This window comes from Microplitis mediator, chromosome 3, assembly GCF_029852145.1.
Source record: "Microplitis mediator isolate UGA2020A chromosome 3, iyMicMedi2.1, whole genome shotgun sequence".
Lineage (NCBI taxonomy): Eukaryota > Metazoa > Arthropoda > Insecta > Hymenoptera > Braconidae > Microplitis > Microplitis mediator.
The window spans coordinates 22627177-22645879 of NC_079971.1; the positions used below are offsets into that span (position 1 = coordinate 22627177).

The following is an 18703-nucleotide window of genomic DNA, read 5'->3' on the forward strand; positions in this document are numbered from 1 at the left end:
ATGTTTGTTATTGTGCGTGCGATAAGCCACGGTCAAGGTTACTTTTCCGAACGTGCTGCAAATGTATGTTGTATGTTATCAGTTAATTTACATATCTGAGCACGCACACGCCAGTGGCTCAGCGGACTCGGTGCGTGCGTGACACTGCATAGAACAGGGTTCGAATCCTGGCCTGGGTCAGATGGACTGTGTCAGTACGGCCTGTGTCAGTACTGTCTTTGTAGTACCTTTCACTTTATACAGGTCCACCCGCTACTACAGTGTTTTACTATAATATTGTGGTTGTAGGGACCACACTTTTTCCGTGTACGTATGTAAGCGACTATAAACTTGTATACATCAATAATGGGTTTTTCAGTGCTCCTGTTTACATTCTTTCGGAATAGATAAATACATTTCCAAGTGTTCTGTATATTGAAATTAAAAACATGAGTCTGGGATTCCCACTGTCCCGCAAATTACCAACATCTAATTTTATATATGAATAAGCAAAGAGTAACGTTATCAACAGATTTACCCGATGTAGAAATGCTAGTTCTAGCTTTTTTAACGGAAAGGTATTGTATCAATGTCATTTAGTTTATGCGCCCAAATATATTGATCTAATTGATCATATATTTAAAGGTGCATTGATTGATATAGTGTGAAAAAATCATCAGGTGCTAACGGAGATAACAGCTGTGATAACTGCCTAATAACACCATTAATTGATAAAACTACAAAGATATTCTAATGCAGTCATTAAGCTAATTAACTGTTCTGCTATTTTTCATAATAGGACTAAATCTAAATAAGTACAGAATATAATTGTGTAAGAAATAACCTGTGCCATTAGCAAGTCAATAATTTGACACCGGGTTTTTATTTCAGTCTTTGAATAAAGCTAAGTAGGCATTGTAGAAAATTTCACGATGACGGGCACTACTAGTAGCTATCGAGAGATGTTGTATGAAAACTCCGAACAGAATGCTTTCAACAGTACTAGGGAGGATCGCCATCAAGAAAATTTCAATTTGGACTAGATTTTGTTTGAAGCCTCGTCAATTAGCATTGATACATTTACATGTTTACATTTTATTACCTATGCGCTTTAAATGATATGGCCTAAAACTTACGGAAATTCCATCATAAGATGACTTATAATTATCACGTCACACCATAGATAAAATTATAATTATCACGTCACACAATAGATAAAATTATAATTATCACGTCACACAATAGATAAAAAATAACACTTTTATAAATGATAGTTATATTTGAATTCTTACAATTTAATAATATTTATAATTGATTACGTCAATATAGTAGTCTACAAAACGCGGCATAGTATTTAGGTCATCAGTTTTTCGCAGCCACAAATAAGGACCGTACACTTGGGAAATGGTCCTCACATTTCCCACTGTTATCTCAGCATTGTTGTAACTTCGATTTCTGTCCCAGTACTCGTATATGTCGTTGAGTATGATGAGCTGGATGAAGTAATGCGAATAACTTTCCCACTCGCGAGGCACGATACACTTGAACTGGAAGTTCATGTTTTCTAGGAAAGGAGGGTTTGTGCACATAATTGACAACTGATGTCTCCAAAAATCTTATTTGAAATGTTCAAACAAAGGAAATGCGCACCCGTTTTATTATAATTGGGAGGAATGACCTAGATGAGCCACTAGCCTTATCTCTGATATTGAAGCGTCCTGATGTTTTGGTGCAAGGACCTTTGTTTTCAAAGGTTAATTTTGGATGGCTGTCGATCAACACGGCTTTTGAATTAAACATGCTCTCTAATGGCGATTAAAGAGGTTGTTTAGGACGATTTATGTGTTTACTTATGTATAAGTTTCTAAGCTTTTTCAATTGTCGATCAAAATTGAAATAATTTCTGTGAATACAAACATCTGATGTATCGTTATGGCGGTATCATGCAAGAATTCATCTATATAACTTTAGCAGTGATCTAGTAGCTGCAGTAACCATCCATTCTATTCCTACATTCACGATTCGATCATTGCCACCCCTGGAATTATTCCAGTAATAAAATGTACCTCTGGTGTGTTTGGTTTTCACTCCCACTCCGGGTGTTCTATACACTAAATATTCCGCTTTTTCTTACAGATGCGAGGCTTGGAAAAAATCAGTAGTAGGAGAGATTCCGAGGTTTAGTCTTCTTCTGGGACGAGTATATGTGTATCGCTAATTTCACTAATTTTAGGTAGTTATGCGATTGTAGTGGCAGTCAAAAATTGTATCATGCTAGTCACGAGACTCTTTTTCGTTGCATGGACAGATTAACTCTTACGCGGCAGCATAATATATCTCTATTATAAAATAAAGTGATTGTAATAATGCTGTTTGTAAAAATTTCTCTAAAATTTCGTCTTTTCTTAGTTAAAGTAAGGGGGAGTATATATATATATATATATATAAATACTATTTGAAGTTATCAATTGTGATATAAGATTATGTTTTATAGTTTTGTATCAAACAATCTGTTACAAATTTTAATGACAATGATATATATTTTTTATTCTAAAAAATCATCATAATATTAATCAGTATTATTATTTCAACAAAAATTTCAATTGAATACATAATTTGCTGATTGTAAAGTTTAATAGCTTTTTGAATATTGAACATAAATGACGAACAGCGCAAATAGCTTAAGCTTTTAAACGTAAAAGTTATTTATCTTCTGTTCTGGTATCATAATCATTTAACAAAGGGACGAACCTGTTATTTGTAAAGCGCCAATTTAGGTTGGAGAGTTTTGATGAACGTTGCATTTTGTAAAGTTATCTGAGTTTAAGCAATCGAAACAGATCCGGTCTGCGACCACACGATTGCGTCATCACGGATAAATAATTACCTACTTGAGGAAAACCAAACTCATAGATAACAAAATATCGGGCAGATCATGGTTTAATTAAATAAATTGCCTAAGGTTAAAAACTGTGTACTGTTTTCCTCCTTGTTCATTAGTCCTGTTTCAGTGTTGAACTAACTACAGTCCAAAAAGTGAGTGTAGTAAACTGTTGAATTCAAGTTTACTAAAAGTTCTTTAATATCGATTGTTTTCCTGAGTTTTTAAAATGGATGATATTCGCAAAAGAAGTAATGCATTTTGTGCCTGCTGTGGGGAAGGCAGGTTAGTTAAAGTACGCTTTCATTTCCAAATCATCTAATTTCCAGTCCCAATATGAGTTTACTGACCTTTTCTCTGGAAATTTTACAAGTGTACATCACTCTGTGAACGCATTACATAAACATACCAATTTAAGGAATTTTGTCATAGGATACCTAGGAGACCACCGAGTTTAAAAATCATAAAACCTAAAGTTTCATGGGGAAGTGAAGAAACTATTCGGAGAGATGGGCAAAAGATACTTTTACGTCGCAATACTATTTGAAATGAAACAGCCATTAATTATCATTAAGTTTAATTACCTGAACAACTATTTCGGTCACAATTTTTCTTACCCACATTGTCTTAAGTGTAAGGTTCAATAACTATCAAAATCTATGTACTTTTAACATGAAAGATTTCTGAAAATAAAATATTTATAACAAGAATCTGTAGTTTCTATTTTATATTGAAAAGAAGTCCTTAAGCATAACTTTGACAATTTAAGAAACTATTATTAACCTATAGTAAAAGCTACATTTATTTTACCCAAGGCTTGACAATCCTCTATGAAAATGCATAAAAACAAAGAAAACGTAGATGACAAGATTAAACACCTAATTTACTACTTTCCATCGCGTCATACAGCAAAGTATATGAAGTAAACAGCTTAATGTACTTTGAACACTGATTACAAAGTTAATCTACAAAAAACCTAGCCAACAGCTGATAAGAATATATTGATTTTTGGAAAACATACCGCGCTTAGTATTTTTTGGTAAATAACCAAAAATCTCTGCACCTGTAGACTCCACCTCTTGCTCCTTTTGCACGTAATATATTTATCATCTTTATATCATTACGCTCGCACGCGACATAGTACGGCGTCTTGAATAAATAATTGTAAAGTCCCATGTTTATTCCGGGTTGATTGCACAGCCAGGTTGCAAGCTTATGGTCTTGTGTATAAGTCGCAATATGCAGTGGTGTATTACCGAAGACTCGCTCTTGGCCATTGATGTCAGCACCCCACTCCATCAGAAGTTTCAGCTTTTCTCGAGGGTCAGCAATGCCTGGGTTGGAGACAATGTGGACACACTGTTTTCCATGTCGGTTGTATTGCCGCACCAGATGTCGATTGGCATCACTGATAACATTGTTGAACGCCATCAAATCAGTAATATCGCCTTCACGGCAGAGATAATGAAGGATATTCTCACCTTCAATGTCAGGATTACCAGCAGAAACGATTTCTTCTGGAGGCACCATTGTTCAAAGTATTGGGAACAAGTGATGTCACGTTTTAGAAAGACGAATGTATGAATGGAAATAAAACCATGAATGGTTGTTCGTTGATTAAATACTTTATTGCTTGTGGTTATCTTGCCAAAGTATTTTGCACTAAAGCTTGAAGGTTATCTTCTTATTCAATTTGCGACGAAATCTTCGGTAATTGCTGACAGATAAGGCTAATGATTACTAAATGTCCGACACTGAATGAAGTTAAACGAAAATATTATTTTATAATGTCAAAGATCATGTAAATTATCAGAACAGTCCCGCACTTAAAGTATCGTTATACATGACTCCATGGGCTCTTAGAAGCTTCATCATTTTTCGATCTCGAACCTTGTACGCAAGATAATAAGCAGTTTCGTGCTGATCATTGTTGGCTCCAAGGTCTACCCCAAGCTGTTGGCAAAACCAGTCGGTCAGTAGGTAATTTTCAGTACTGGCAGCAATATGAAGTAATGTGTTTCCGGTTCCAAGTTCTTTAGCACTGATGTCGGCTCCAGATTGCATGAGTATTTCAATTTTCATGGCAGCATTAGCTTTGTCATGCCATGCTACCGTATGAATGCACTGTCTTCCATGGCGATCGTAACGATGTAGTAGATTCCTGTCTTTGATAAAAGGTATAACTTCCATCAGCTCGTAGATACTTCCCGTACGGCAGATCCTTAGAAAAGTGCTCTGTTCGTCAGAGTCTATTTCTGTAGGTCCCAGAGTATTTCCAGCGGTTCCAACTTCTTCCATCGTTATATAGTACACAGTTGTTGAATGACGTCGCTCAAAAAAACGTCTATCACTCAATGAAAGACAATAGTTACTAACTATTTTCGTCACTTTTCGATCACTACATAAGAATTCGTCGAACTCGTTCTAGATATGATTTCAGACGAACAGAAGTATCGACTATTTTATACCACTAACTAGGTGCTGAGTGATAACGTGTAGGCAGTTACTGTTCGACAGAGACCATGCTGTTTGAACGTGACCGAAAACATGTTTGTTCACGATAACATTTACAATTTCCGGTGATAGCAAGCGCCTAATAGCTACTTGGATACCAACGGTCATATGTCAGCTATATCTTGGGGATGTTTATTCAATTATCCACTGTCCGGGAGCAACTGATATCGTTTTACACGGCTCATTTAACACATTAACTGATAAAAGTTTCAATTACTCTGTTATTTGAAAGAACTGACGCCAAAATATTCTCTTATCTTTCTCATTAATAAAAAATGTATTTGTGCAAAGCAAATAACTAGCTCGTTTTTAAAAAGGTTGATTACATTTTCCACTCAAGCCCTCAGTAAGTCAAGGTAACAATCTATGAGATAACACGCATGTTACCAAGAGATTACTGACGTCTCCCTACTTCTAATCACTAAATCGCACTTTTAAATAAGATAACATAATAGTTGTGGTAGGTCAGGTATTCTTATCTAGCTAGTTTAACTGATGAGTCACGAATTCAAATAGCAAAACAAATAGTAGCACCGTACTGATCTTACCTAACAAACAACAGTGTAATGACCGATAAATGGATAATGCAAATCAATATGCACGTTTCGTTTTCGTGAATTGTTTTGTTGCGCAAATAAACTTTTTTGAGCTACGCAGCGTTCGATACAGCCAATGAACTCACTAATCTAAGAGTAGGATTCAAGGTTACATAATATGCTGTTTACATGTGAAATGCGAATGATGCAATAAAAATCCTATTTTATGGTCTGTTTGTCAAACACCGAATGTATTTGAGGAACGAAATCTAGCAATGACTAACTTAGCAGATTTGAAATTGAATATATTTATCGTGGCTTTTATTTTGGGAAATAGCATAATAGCGATATTATCTCAAATGACACAAACATGGTCAATTTACCTAGTTCTGATAAAGCGCGTTACGAATTCCAAAAGGGCGTATAGTTTTGTTTTACTACCGTTTCGTAGACATATTTTAAAGCCAAAACCTGGAGATAAAAATTGATGACCAGAAGGACGGAAAAAAAAGTCCTTTTGAAAATAGCGGCGTAAAACGTCTTAGGTAATTAAAATAACGGTTCGAATTTATGAATGAAAATTGATATCAATATCTGTTTTGCTTGGGTGTTGGTCTTCTGCTTAATTAGGGGTCGAGTTCAAACTGCGATAAACGTTCGTTATTAATTGAATTAAATAACATCCATGATAATGCATCTTGGGCAAATCACAGTAAAATTGTTTCATTACACTTCGTGATTTCTTTCGTATCGGCTGCAGCTCAGTACCTCCTAAATGGTCAAGTAAGTATAAATAATTATTTAAATAATTTTGACAGTGACCAGTTGGGAGATTCACAGTATCCTCGGCAAGTTAAAGTAGTGTATCATAATTTCGGGTACTCTTTGCAGGATGATTGCCCAACCACCGGAACTACAACCTTACAGTGTGCTTTGTACTCCCATGAGTAAATCTGAATGTTCGAGAATCGTTATGATCGTGCTGATGATGACCCTAATGATTGTGTTTATAATGGGTGCTGCCTTCATAAGTTGCCTCATAGCAGAATACATCGCATCTTACGTCGAGACTAGTGTTAAAATTTCTGTCGAGTTACTAGAAGAATGTGACTGATGTAGCGTTCATGCAATAAAATCTTAGCAGAAAGCAGTTTTTTTATTTAAAGTTAGGGGCTTATAATTACATAAGTAATTTCTGGTAACCAGCTTTTTTTCAGCCGTGTTAAAAGTAATATACTTTGCCATGTAATGTTGGTGTTACCGTACACGCCTATTTCTAGCGTGATTGTGATAAAATGTTTACAGTCACGTACTGAGTACGGCATTTGATAGCGTTATCTAGTCGGAGGCAATCGTGTTGTTGATTAATTTTTAGCTGAAATCCAGTGAATAAATTGTTACGATGACAGAAGAGCATACAACTTTTGTGCCCGTAGTGCGATCTCCGGGTATTTTTGTGCCCATTGAATGGCCTACTCAAGGCATAGAGCATCTACTTATGATTTTGGCAAGAAAAATAATTGCACGGGTTTATTTACCGAGCACTATTGTACAGGTAAATAATATACCAGCAAGGTTAATCCGACGCATTTATATGAATGATTGTGTTTATGCTTTCCAACAAGTGTTTAAAGAGTGAGTATATTTTTATTTATGATCATTATATTTTATGAAGTGAATTATGACAATTAATAAAATAACTTTCTTTGCTTTCCATTTCAGAGAGATGATCGGTGCGTATGTTTATAATATCGTCCTGCCCAAGGAAGGTAATGTCATTCTGATAGAAATAAACAGCGGAAGTAACATCAACAACGGATCACGGCAAAACAACCCAGTGGAAGTCCCTTTAGAAGTCAATATGACGTCCTCTAGCCTAGTACCTTCGCGATTGAGGTAAGTTTCTCCCTTTGTTTGGTGTATTACTTCAGAGCCCACTTTACTTATTTTTGTTTATGGCAGGTTAGGGCTAAACCTATATTGTACTTTCAGTGAGAAGACATCAAGCACCATCGACGATAACGAGCGTACTTTGCGACGACGTTTGTCACGCAAGATTATGCAGTAAGTGTTTTGGAACCGGCAAATGCTTAGTAAGTACGTAGGCATGAATTTGTAAATGGGTGAATAATTGGGTTTAATTTCTGAACAGGGTATCCCAGGGAAGGCGCAATTTCCGTCCTCACAACAGAGTCAGTGCTTCAGCGGCTACAAGAAATAGGCTGGGTAAGTCGTATGCACAATCTACTGTAGGATTTCCAGGTTACGTTCAAAGTCACTTTCTACTCTCAACGAACTCTACATTTTAGATCGTATCCCAATTTGTTTTAATGAGAAAAACTGGGAAATAATCTAGAAGAATCATTCTACCCTGTCATCAAAAAGACATGCTTGCTCTTTACATGTTTATAATACTGTCAATTTTTCTTGTTACAGGTAAACCTAAAGCTCCGTCACCGCATATATACTCATCATAATGCCTATTTTAACGTATGTTTATTTTCTTAATCATGATCGATTATTGTTATTGCAAAAGAAATCATCTCTGTTTCTTTGATATTATTGCCGTCAATTTTTATGTATTTTAGGTATAAGGTTAATAAAAAAACCCAGTATTTCAAATGTTATTGAGTTATTTTCTTTCCTTGTTTTGGGTAAGAATAAATGGTCTTGATTAAGAATCATGTCCATTATACTATTTATACTTAGACACTACTTGTTAGGCTTCCCAATATACACCTACCGAGTTTCTAGATAACAATAATACTTTATATCAAGTAATGACGCACATGCGCAATACCTAAATTGGAATTTTAAGGTTATCTAAGTTCAATCACCGCTCAGTATATTAAAAACAATCTCTCTTGTACACTTAGGCCTATTAACACACAGCTAAGTGCTTATTATCTAATCACCAAGTTAACAAATACACATCTCGCTTATTATTCTAGACTTTTGAAGACATGTTTTTTCCTATGGTATTTTATCTCTTTTAAAAGTCTAACCAGGTCAGGAAGTGAGTCTTCCTTAGTTATTATGTTTGTAGCCTATGTATTTCTTAATTTGTCTGACCTTGTGTGCAATATTGGTCATTTGTTTCAATTACTTTAGTGCTATCTCTCACTGGGATAACAAGAAATCGATTGACATTTACATTGATCTTATTCCGGTAATTAAATATTGTGCGACAGCTGGTTGATAGATGTACATTACATACGAATGTTAATCAATATTAGGCCAACTTGTTTTTTTATGCTTTCAATTACATGCTACAATTAAAATTACATTTACATGACAATTCATAACTTGATTGTAAAAATCTTAATATACCTTAGCCTATTCATCAGTTAATCCCTTAACGTTGGAGCCTGACACCCAATTTCATGTTCAGATGGGTCATTGTAAAACTGGAGGAAGCGCGTCGCACCTGTGGCAGGGTGGTAGTACAGAAGCAGCCATGTACACAATTCTAATTAGGGCACTGTTACTATACACAATGTAGGGTTAAAATGGGTAGAAAAGGGCACACTTTAACACGACACCTTTTACACTGCACCCATACGAATCCGCGACACTTTTTGATGTGCACTCTTTCCACTCGACACACACCGAGATGTTTCAAAACTCCTAAATGCTGAAGCGTTAAGGTCCTAATTAAAGATCACACTCTTCTTCACCACAAGTGGAACAGCATCCGTCATCCGAGAGCAATCTTTCAGAATCACAGTCTGAACAGCCGCTGATGTCTTCTGACGAAGTTGCAGGTGACTCCTTTGGTTTAATTGTCACCAACTCATACCAATTGACACAGGGCTCTTTGCTATGATCACCTATTTTACGAAACCACAAGTAACTTGAGAGAACCCTAGATTCTGCCACGATCCCATTATAAAATCCGATGACGCCTGTTGTTGTTTTGTCAACACTCTGTTTCGCTGAAATAATGCGGAGTAACTCAGCCTCCAATGTCCTACGGGGTAGAACTTTCCACTGTGTAGGTACAATTATATCTAAGGACATTATGCAATCTCTTGATCCTGAAATGGGAAGTTCATTTCTTAATATGACCATAGTTAAATAAATCCACGAGGCAATTTTTAAAATCCAATCACACTGGAAATTGAATTACTTACGTTAATATTCCGCTACCGGAAAACAAGATTCACTTTATGCAGATTTTAAAAAAATAAAAGAGTGTACTAAAATTAGATTTTCACGAAACGTTCGAAGAACATAAAGTCTCGCGATGTAATGGAAATCAGTACCGGCTTGCATGGACTTACATTGACAACACGCAGGTTAATTTTTGATTTGCAAAAATATATTTGGAAATGTGTGAAATTATTGCAAATATTTATCTATCGGTTCGAATATAAAGCAATGATAATTGTCAGAATAATTTAGTAACTTTCACCAAATGCTTCGTTTGGATGACTATTTTCCGCTAACAAATGATTAGATAAGTGAAGTGCGCAATAGCCAATAATATCCTGTTTGGATTTTTGATAGGTGGAATGTTTGTTATTGTGCATGCGATAAGCCACGGTCAAGGTTACTTTTTCTAACGTGCTGCATATGTATGTTAATACTTAAGTTTCAAACGGTTGGATGGGTTAACTGTACTCGTGCTCACATATACGAAATTTTTAGTAATGACATAATTAAACTAACAATGAGCAAACATTTCGGAGAAGACCTGTCATAAAATTTGAGGTCACATAGCATTCCCGCTCCTGTCGTAAAAGTTTATGGCCTTATAATTATTAGCGCATAATTAAATACAGAATAATGAGTAAATAATATGGTAACTTACGCATCATCGTTTTGTTATCTCCAATTGACAATTTGATAAGATACCGATACTGGAGAGTGGAAGAAGACTCAGTGTTTGAATGCCGTCAATTTAGAATAGGAACCCTACAAGTTGTTGTGGAAGCTGTGTATACTACATCAATCCTGCTACTGAAACATGAAAACCCTGCTACTAAAACATGCAAATTATCACTGTACCGTTAAGGGAATGTTAACTGTAATGATACTAGTTAATTAATTGCCTTTTTCAGAACCGTCAATTAGTAAATTGAAATTTTTCAAGGTTTATAACAGTTAAATGTTTTCCCACATGCGAAGATAGGGTTCGGTCCAAAATCAAACGTTAGTAACATTTTTACGCTATCATAGTTTTAATTACCACTTGGATTTATAGAGCAATAAAACGTTTTAGTAGAATAAATCGTTTTAATAGTGTACTAAAACTTGGTATTCTCTTGTTAGTTCTGGACAGCTATAAAATGTAATTTCTTTACAAAAGCTATTCCCAGATGATATTAAACAGTAGTTAAAAAGCCATTTAAAGATTTATTGTTATGGTTTTCAAGAGTGATTGTAGACAAATTTTTCGGTGTACCCTTAATATCCCAATTAGCCTAATTACAGAGCATGCGTATTCTAGAACTAAGGCCAAATAGTATAAAAGGCTAAAAAATGTAGCGGGAAAGTTAGTTAAGTAAACACTAGTCGTAGGAGTTGATCGTCAGGCACACACCTGTTGTATGTTTGATTCTGAGACTACTAGTGCACGTTCAGTGATAGTGAATAAGTGGGTTACCTAGTAGGAATTACTAACTGCATATTAGCTAGATTGGTTGGAGTGATTTAGTTCTTCGACGTATTACATAACAGGAAGAAAAATGACTACCCCAGCAGACAGTATGAGTGCAATAGACTTTCTGATTTTTATGGAACATCCAGGGTCACTCAGCAGCATCGGCGACGAATATTATACCACAGTACCTCAACAAGAAGTGAAAGCATTTAGTTCCTCCAACTATACCATGAACGAGGAGCAAGAAAACTGCTGCATGCGGATCATACGTTTCCTCCAGTGCCGGGTGAAGCTCAGTGGCAACCAGAATGGCTTGGATGCTAACTACATTGACGGATATGAACATAAGCGGAAGTATATTTACACCACAAGCCCGTCTGAGAACAACACTGACAAATATTTACAAATGGTGTGGGACAAGAATGCAGAAATAATAGTTGTGCCATCTAGATTAGAAAATAATGTTAATTTTCACCAATATTGGAGTTCAAACGAAGGTGCTGTAATAGAGTATGCCAACTTTAAGGTAGAGACTTTACAAGTTACTACAAAACCTAACTACGTCTTAACTTTATTGATTCTAACTAACCAAAAAGGTCGAACACACAGGATATCACATTTTGAATATACCGCTTGGCCAGTTGATGAATTTTCTCATGATCTAAGAGCCTTTATGGATTTCGTTTCTAATATTAACGAGCTGTATTCTTATATAGAGAAACACATGTCCTCAAACGACCCCGGACCCATAATTGTGCATTGTATCGATGGGAGTAATAGCTCAGGGGTATTTTGCGTACTTGACACATCTATAACAGAATTTAAAAAGACTGGAGGTTTATCTATAGCAAGTACGGTGAAAAAAATTAGACAGCAAATATACGGCTGTATGAACCAGTTAAATGACTATTTTTTTTGCTATCGTCTACTCCATGTCTATGTTCGATACGAAATGGGTATAAATTGAAAATATTTTAAGGGCATTCCTAGTAAAAGCAAACGAGGGCTGCCTCGTTTGTCATTTACCGGTGGCGCTAGCCAGTGACTTGATTCATTTTTACTAGGGATGCTTTGTATTTTAATTATTAAAAAAATAGTTTGAGTTGATAAAACTATCTAAGTTAGTCTAAGTTAATCTAAATCTAAATCTTAAGTTAGTTCTAGAATTAAGAATTTATGTAACGTAATAGAATTAAGAATGCAACTTAATGTTAAGTTAAAACTTTATACAAAACCTGTAAAACTTATAGGAAACTTATAAAAACTGTATCGTGAAATTGCTATATGGCCTGTGCCTTGGCATGATTAATGAATAATAATAATAATAATAATAATAATATCTAGCTATACCAATTTTAGACACTGGCAAAAGGTGGCTCTTGTGCTGTCCAAAACACATTTAACCATCTCATTATTTTTTAATTCTTCAAAAATGTATTAGAAAAAGTAACACGTTTTAATAAACGTGGTCAAAATAACCGTGGCATAGTAAAAAAATAACTTTTGATTTATATCATATGGAATACTCCGAATGTTATGGACCCTAGAAAAAATCAAAGAAGTTATTGGCAGTCGTGACCATCTAACTATGATTGTTTATATCTAGGATGTATTTTACAAGATATATGTAATAAACTTATCATTTAAATAACTTTCCATTTTATTTAAATCTAAATAGACTACAGTCCAACATTTATCAAACGAACTAAGTATCATCGTCCTATCTTGAAATCGTTTTCCAATAGCTAGATCACTTTCAAACTTAACACCATCGGCAGTGTACATTTTCTGTAGAATTCTAACACTTTTGTCTTTAACTACCTTTTCCTGTTATCTGCCTTTTACGACGAAGGAGAGAGAGCTTGCCTTTCCACTAAAATCTACCTGTTTATTTCCTACTTTTTCCTAACTTCCTATCTACTTTTGCGGCTAGGACTGTCTTACTACACTGTACTGCAGATGCTTGTGTTGGGTATGCAATCAAGTCTACTACAATGATAAAGAAAACTCTAGAAGACCTGGACGAGTACAGGCGGCCTCTCCGTTGCAACTTCCCGAAGCAGGGACATAGTGGAATAGTGCTGTCCTCGCCGGGGCTTGAACCCATGTACTCTGAGTCTAAGATTACAAGGACCCTCTCAAGACCGGCGCATTAGACTGCTTAGGTATACCGAATAGGTCATTGAAACTTAAAATTTCAATAACGATCGAAATACCTACTATGCAGATTGTTTGAAGGAAAACATAATATATGTGGTTATCCTCTGCTGATAATAAATGCTGACTACAATGTATCGGAAAACCCAATAGACTTTAGTTGTAGGCTATAGTGAGATTGTCTAAACAAATCGGCCTGAATCTACAGGACGACATTGAACAACGCTCACCTCTCGTAGTAACTCACCCCTATTCCTGTTTCAGTATAAAACAATTCCTATACCTATTATCCTGCCGTGCGTGTAAGGTAGTATATGAGGCATTCCTAACGGGCGAATCCCATTCATCGAATAACACAATTGGTCCGCCTCTTACGCCCACAACATATGTACCCTTATCTTTGCTTCACACACATATTTACAGCAAATACTTATCGTAATTATGAACATTATAGTTATTCTGTGATCTTTCTCACTCACACATAAGCGGCTTCACTCACACATCGATGTTTCACTTTTTCTGATATTAGTCGCATACGGCAAGGTCCTATCACATAGGAGCGAGTTGCCATCCACCGATTTCAAAAACTATTCTACGGCCTTGGATCACTATGAGTATACTGACAGCATTGTATGCTTATAGAGTTGCATGCTGAAAAGACTTTTCTGCGGATACTGTATGTGACGACTTAAACTTGCCTCTCGCTATTGATTTCCTAGATATGGATGGAATTGGTCGGATATGTGACCTCATGAAATCAAAGTGTGAATGCTACGTGGTATGACAAAAACGAGCGATCACGGAACGGCTGCGATGAGAGTAGCATTATTATTATTATTAGTAAAAGTTCTTGAACCATTAGTAGTGAACGCGTGACTGTTAACAAACATAAAAATCGGGAAACCCCAATTAATTAAAATAGTTAATCTCATTATGAATAATGGTTTGTTTTTTCTGTTTCTGGAAGGCCAAAGAGAGGTTATCTTCTCCTCGATAAATAAATACCAAAGTCATTTAAATTTTACACCACAACTATTGGCACTGATAACGATTAACCGATACTTTTTTTCTCTGGAGCTGGTCAAATAAAAATAGCTCTTATTCCCTAGTGTATAGGAACATAATTATTTGAGGCAACTTAAGAAGAATGGATCTATTCTTATTAGTAGTATGGATAGGTTTTACCATTTGGTCTAAAAGTCTCTTGACGGTTAAATGTGTCAAAATGTTTTCAAAAGCTGAACTTTTGAAACATCCCGGGAAAAAATGATCAGACCTGATCAGACATGAACAGGCATGAGTCTTCAGGCCTGATCAGACATGAAAAATGACCATGCCTGACCAGGCCTGATCAGACATGTTCAGGTCTGATCAGGTATGTTCATGCCTGTTCATGCCCATCCGGGTAAAAAAATTATATATAAAAAATGGCCCTATATAATTATATATAATTATGTATAACTATATTCAATTATACATGTATATAATTATTGCTATAAAAATAAAAAAAATAAAAAATTCGGGCGTGTGCAGGATTTGAACCGTGGACCTTGCGCTCGAAAGTGTAACTCGCTACCCACTGACCTAAGAGATTTAGTTGAAAAGTATGTTTCGTATGAACTTCAAGTTATAAAAATCTTATACGTGATAGATTCTTGGTCAACAAAATTTTAGATCTATGAGCAGACATGAACAGCCATGAACAGACATGAACATATATGACCAGGCATGAACAGGCATGGACAGGTATGATCAAGCCTGAGCGTATTTAACGCTTCAGACATGAACAGGTATGACCAGGCATGGACAGGTATGATCAGGCATGAGCGTATTTAACGTTTCAGACATGACCAGGCATGGACAGGCATGGACAGGTATAAACAGGCATGATGAGGCATGGACAGGTATGATCAGGCCTGAGCGTATTTAACGCTTCAGACATGAACAGGTATGACCAGGCATGGACAGGTATGATCAGGCATGAGCGTATTTAACGCTTCAGACATGACCAGGCATGAATAGGCATGGACAGGTATGATCAGGCCTGAGCGTATTTAACGCTTCAGACATGACCAGGCATGAACAGGCATGGACAGGTATAAACAGGCATAGACAGGTATGATGCTGGTTATGTGCGCGAGAAAACGTTTCGTAGAATATGAGGTGGAGATGGCCCTTACGTAATTAATGAGGTAAGTTCAAACGCAGTCAACTATTATTTTTCTATCAGTGACAACGCAATGTAAATGACCCTCATAATTTTCTATTTCAAGATTTCATAAGCAGCGCCGTAAAAAATAATATAAATATCATGCGAACAGTTTTAAAAATACGACAACAACACCTTTCGTGTGCACTACTTTTCGAACAGTAGAGTCGTGATTAACTGGGTGCCTTCGAACTGGGTGTCTGCTCAGGAAGGCAGGGGAAAGATACTACGTTCCCTCTCCACCAATTGTGGAATGTCAACCAATACATAGAATTGGTACTATAGGGAGCCCATTTCAAGCCCAACTTCGACCGGAGTCTCTTCATTTCTTGAGATAGGACGAGTGATTGGGCTCAAGTGAGGTTCGACTCGTAGTGGCTGTGGTTCGATACCACACGCAATGAGGATTTTGATTATACCTTCGGTTAATGTCCACCTTAGTTTCGACTAAGTGTGTCTTCTGGGTAGAAGAGATGGAGTTTCGCAGTGTATGCCCAAAATCGCGTGTTTGCCCAAAAGCGTGTGTATTCCCGAAAGCGTGTGTATGCCCAAAAGCGTGTCTATGCCCATAAGCGCGGGTATGCCCAAAAGCGTGTCTATGCCCATAAGCGCGGGTATGCCCCAGCGCGTGTATGCCCTCATTAATTAATTAATTAGAGTCATGATAACAGTGCTTAATATAGTTTATTGCAATTGATCAGAATGAACAATAAATTACGTACTTAACTTGGTCTTTTGTTTACTAGTCAAGGGTAATTCTTCGAAGTACTATAAGCTAATTTATTTTATTAGTCACACATATGAGCACACAACACAACATTCATAAACAGTTTATAGCTTTTAAACATGCATTAAATAGGTAGGCTTGCGAAAATTGTTGCAAAGGGACGTTTTTTACGAGTTGACAGATAATTTTTATTATACTACCCTCTAAAGCAGCAATGAAACTATTTAGTTTCGAAAGCATTACTCACAGCGGGTGGCAGTGACTCATACGTAAAATGCTTTTGTTTAATTTTGAAGAAACAAGTGAGTTAGATGATTGCCTTTGAGTTACAGTAAATCAGTGGATATGAGACTACCAAATGCTTCCCAGTTGGGTAACCCGTATATTGAAATGTGAGTTTCAATATTAATTTTTTTTTTTACAGATTGTGTGCAGTCAATGTGTGCTGTCATCAAGCAACGGTCTGCGGACCTATTAATGCTTGAGGCCCAACATTTTGTCTCAATAAGTTCTAGATTGAGGAGAGACTGAATTTTTTCTATGAACTCACTCTTGAATTAAGTCCAAATATTTTAACGCGCATCAACAATTCTTTCACTTCAAAACGAAAAAAAGTGCTAAACAGATAAGTTTCACTGAATGGCATAGTAAACTGCAATTTATCATACCACGTTATCGTACGACTGGACCGAAACAAATATACAATAACCTATGACCCCCACGTAATAATTAGCGAAATCCGAAACCAGAGTTTGTAAACAATTGGTGCTATCAATATATGTAGTAGGCATTCAAAACATCGCCACCAAAGACGATTTAAATAAACAATCCAGATAAAATGAATCAGTCCTTGAATTTCTTGAAAAAATAGGTACACTGTAAAAAATCACCGGGGTAAGTCCAAACGGTGTAGGTGTTAAAATTTTCGGTGTTAAATTTACCCCCGAAAGCAGTGTGAAAATAACGCCGCCACCGGTGTAAGTATTCTAGACCAGTGTTAAAATAACGCCGCCACCGGTGTAAATATTCTAGACCGGTGTTAAAATAACGCCGCCGCCGGTGTAGATATTCTTTACCGGTATTAAAATATTTTATTTTGTGAATATTTTTACTTACTCGATCACTATACTTGTTAATAAATGATATTTTTTATTAATTTTCATAAAGGAATGACATTTTTTTGTGTTTTATAATCTTCAAAGTTAATACTCCAAGCGGACGCAATTTACTCCGCTTTTACACCTGTGACCCCGCTTTTACACCGGTATTACTCCGTTTTTACACCGGTTACCCCGCTTTTACACCGGTTTCACTCCGCTTTTACACCGGTTACCCCGCTTTAACACCGGTATTTTTAACACCGGTGTATTACTCTTCCTACACCGGTGTAATTTCATTTTAACACCGGGCGGAGTTAAGATGAATCCATTTTTAACACCGCTCTTTTTACAGTGTAGGTTTTTAGGGAAAAGTAGGAAACAAACAGACAGATATTAATGGAAAGGCAAGTTCTATCTCCTCCGCCGTAAAAGACAGGCAATAACAGGCAGATTATAGGAATAGGTAGTAGAAGACAAAAGTGTTCAAAATTCTACAGAAAATGTAAATTGCAACCCACTGATTATAATAACTCAATATGTAAATCTGCATGTCATATTGATGGCAACTCGTTCGTAAATCGTGCGTATTATATAAGTTTTATGTTGTATTTTATTTTTCACGTTTATAATAAAAAATAAATAAAACTAATACGCATTTTTTCTTCAACTTCAATACTATACTCATAACTCCGATTTCAGTGTCGACAGTGAAGTATAGCAAGACCCTGAGGTCGCGTTGAGTTTTCACTGACACTATGTCCAGTAATGAAGCTACAGTTCAGAAATCTCATGATGATCACTTTTATCTTTCGAAACTGAAAATTTCTTGATGGAATGCAGTACTAGTCTACGTTAGTCCATGTTGTATGGGGGACCTCGTCCAAAACTGACTAAGGTCGACTAGGCTTGTACTCTATCAAGAAATTTTCTTACTTGACATAGAATAGGTAGAAAACAAATGACGTCAGGATAAACCTACTGCTGACGTAATTTCT

General features: G+C 36.2%; 4 protein-coding genes and 1 long non-coding RNA gene across 5 annotated transcripts; 3 read left to right on the plus strand and 2 right to left on the minus strand.

The window, feature by feature from the left end:
* The first annotated feature begins 2565 nt into the window (after nt 1-2565).
* Nucleotides 2566-4077, plus strand: LOC130664929 (uncharacterized). The gene is made up of 2 exons (XM_057465128.1): nt 2566-3145; nt 3293-4077. The coding sequence occupies exons 1-2, from the start codon at nt 3090-3092 to the stop codon at nt 3405-3407; spliced, it is 171 nt and encodes a 56-aa protein (XP_057321111.1). The 5' UTR covers nt 2566-3089; the 3' UTR covers nt 3408-4077.
* Nucleotides 2604-4452, minus strand: LOC130664927 (NF-kappa-B inhibitor cactus-like). The gene has a single exon (XM_057465126.1). The coding sequence runs from the start codon at nt 4388-4390 to the stop codon at nt 3887-3889; it is 504 nt and encodes a 167-aa protein (XP_057321109.1). The 5' UTR covers nt 4391-4452; the 3' UTR covers nt 2604-3886.
* A 189-nt stretch (nt 4453-4641) lies between these two features.
* On the minus strand, nt 4642-5759 carry LOC130664928 (uncharacterized). Its single transcript, XM_057465127.1, has one exon. The coding sequence runs from the start codon at nt 5156-5158 to the stop codon at nt 4670-4672; it is 489 nt and encodes a 162-aa protein (XP_057321110.1). The 5' UTR covers nt 5159-5759; the 3' UTR covers nt 4642-4669.
* Nucleotides 5760-7884: 2125 nt separating this feature from the next.
* LOC130664937 (uncharacterized) lies at nt 7885-9196 on the plus strand. Its single transcript, XR_008989486.1, has 3 exons — nt 7885-7974; nt 8063-8136; nt 8347-9196. It is a non-coding gene; the product is annotated as an uncharacterized LOC130664937 (long non-coding RNA).
* Nucleotides 9197-10579: 1383 nt separating this feature from the next.
* On the plus strand, nt 10580-12497 carry LOC130664942 (tyrosine-protein phosphatase non-receptor type 9-like). Its single transcript, XM_057465142.1, has one exon. The coding sequence runs from the start codon at nt 11601-11603 to the stop codon at nt 12480-12482; it is 882 nt and encodes a 293-aa protein (XP_057321125.1). The 5' UTR covers nt 10580-11600; the 3' UTR covers nt 12483-12497.
* Nucleotides 12498-18703: the final 6206 nt, after the last annotated feature.

What these genes read in the sequence shown, in the direction of transcription:
- LOC130664929 (XM_057465128.1), top strand. Translation starts at nt 3,090, where the DNA reads ATGGATGATATTCGCAAAAGAAGTAATGCATTTTGTGCCTGCTGTGGG. An exon ending in GCCTGCTGTGGGGAAGGCAG is followed by an intron (nt 3,146 to 3,292) that starts GTTAGTTAAAGT and finishes ATTTTGTCATAG; the next exon opens with GATACCTAGGAGACCACCGA.
- LOC130664927 (XM_057465126.1), bottom strand. Translation starts at nt 4,390, where the DNA reads ATGGTGCCTCCAGAAGAAATCGTTTCTGCTGGTAATCCTGACATTGAA.
- LOC130664928 (XM_057465127.1), bottom strand. Translation starts at nt 5,158, where the DNA reads ATGGAAGAAGTTGGAACCGCTGGAAATACTCTGGGACCTACAGAAATA.
- LOC130664942 (XM_057465142.1), top strand. Translation starts at nt 11,601, where the DNA reads ATGACTACCCCAGCAGACAGTATGAGTGCAATAGACTTTCTGATTTTT.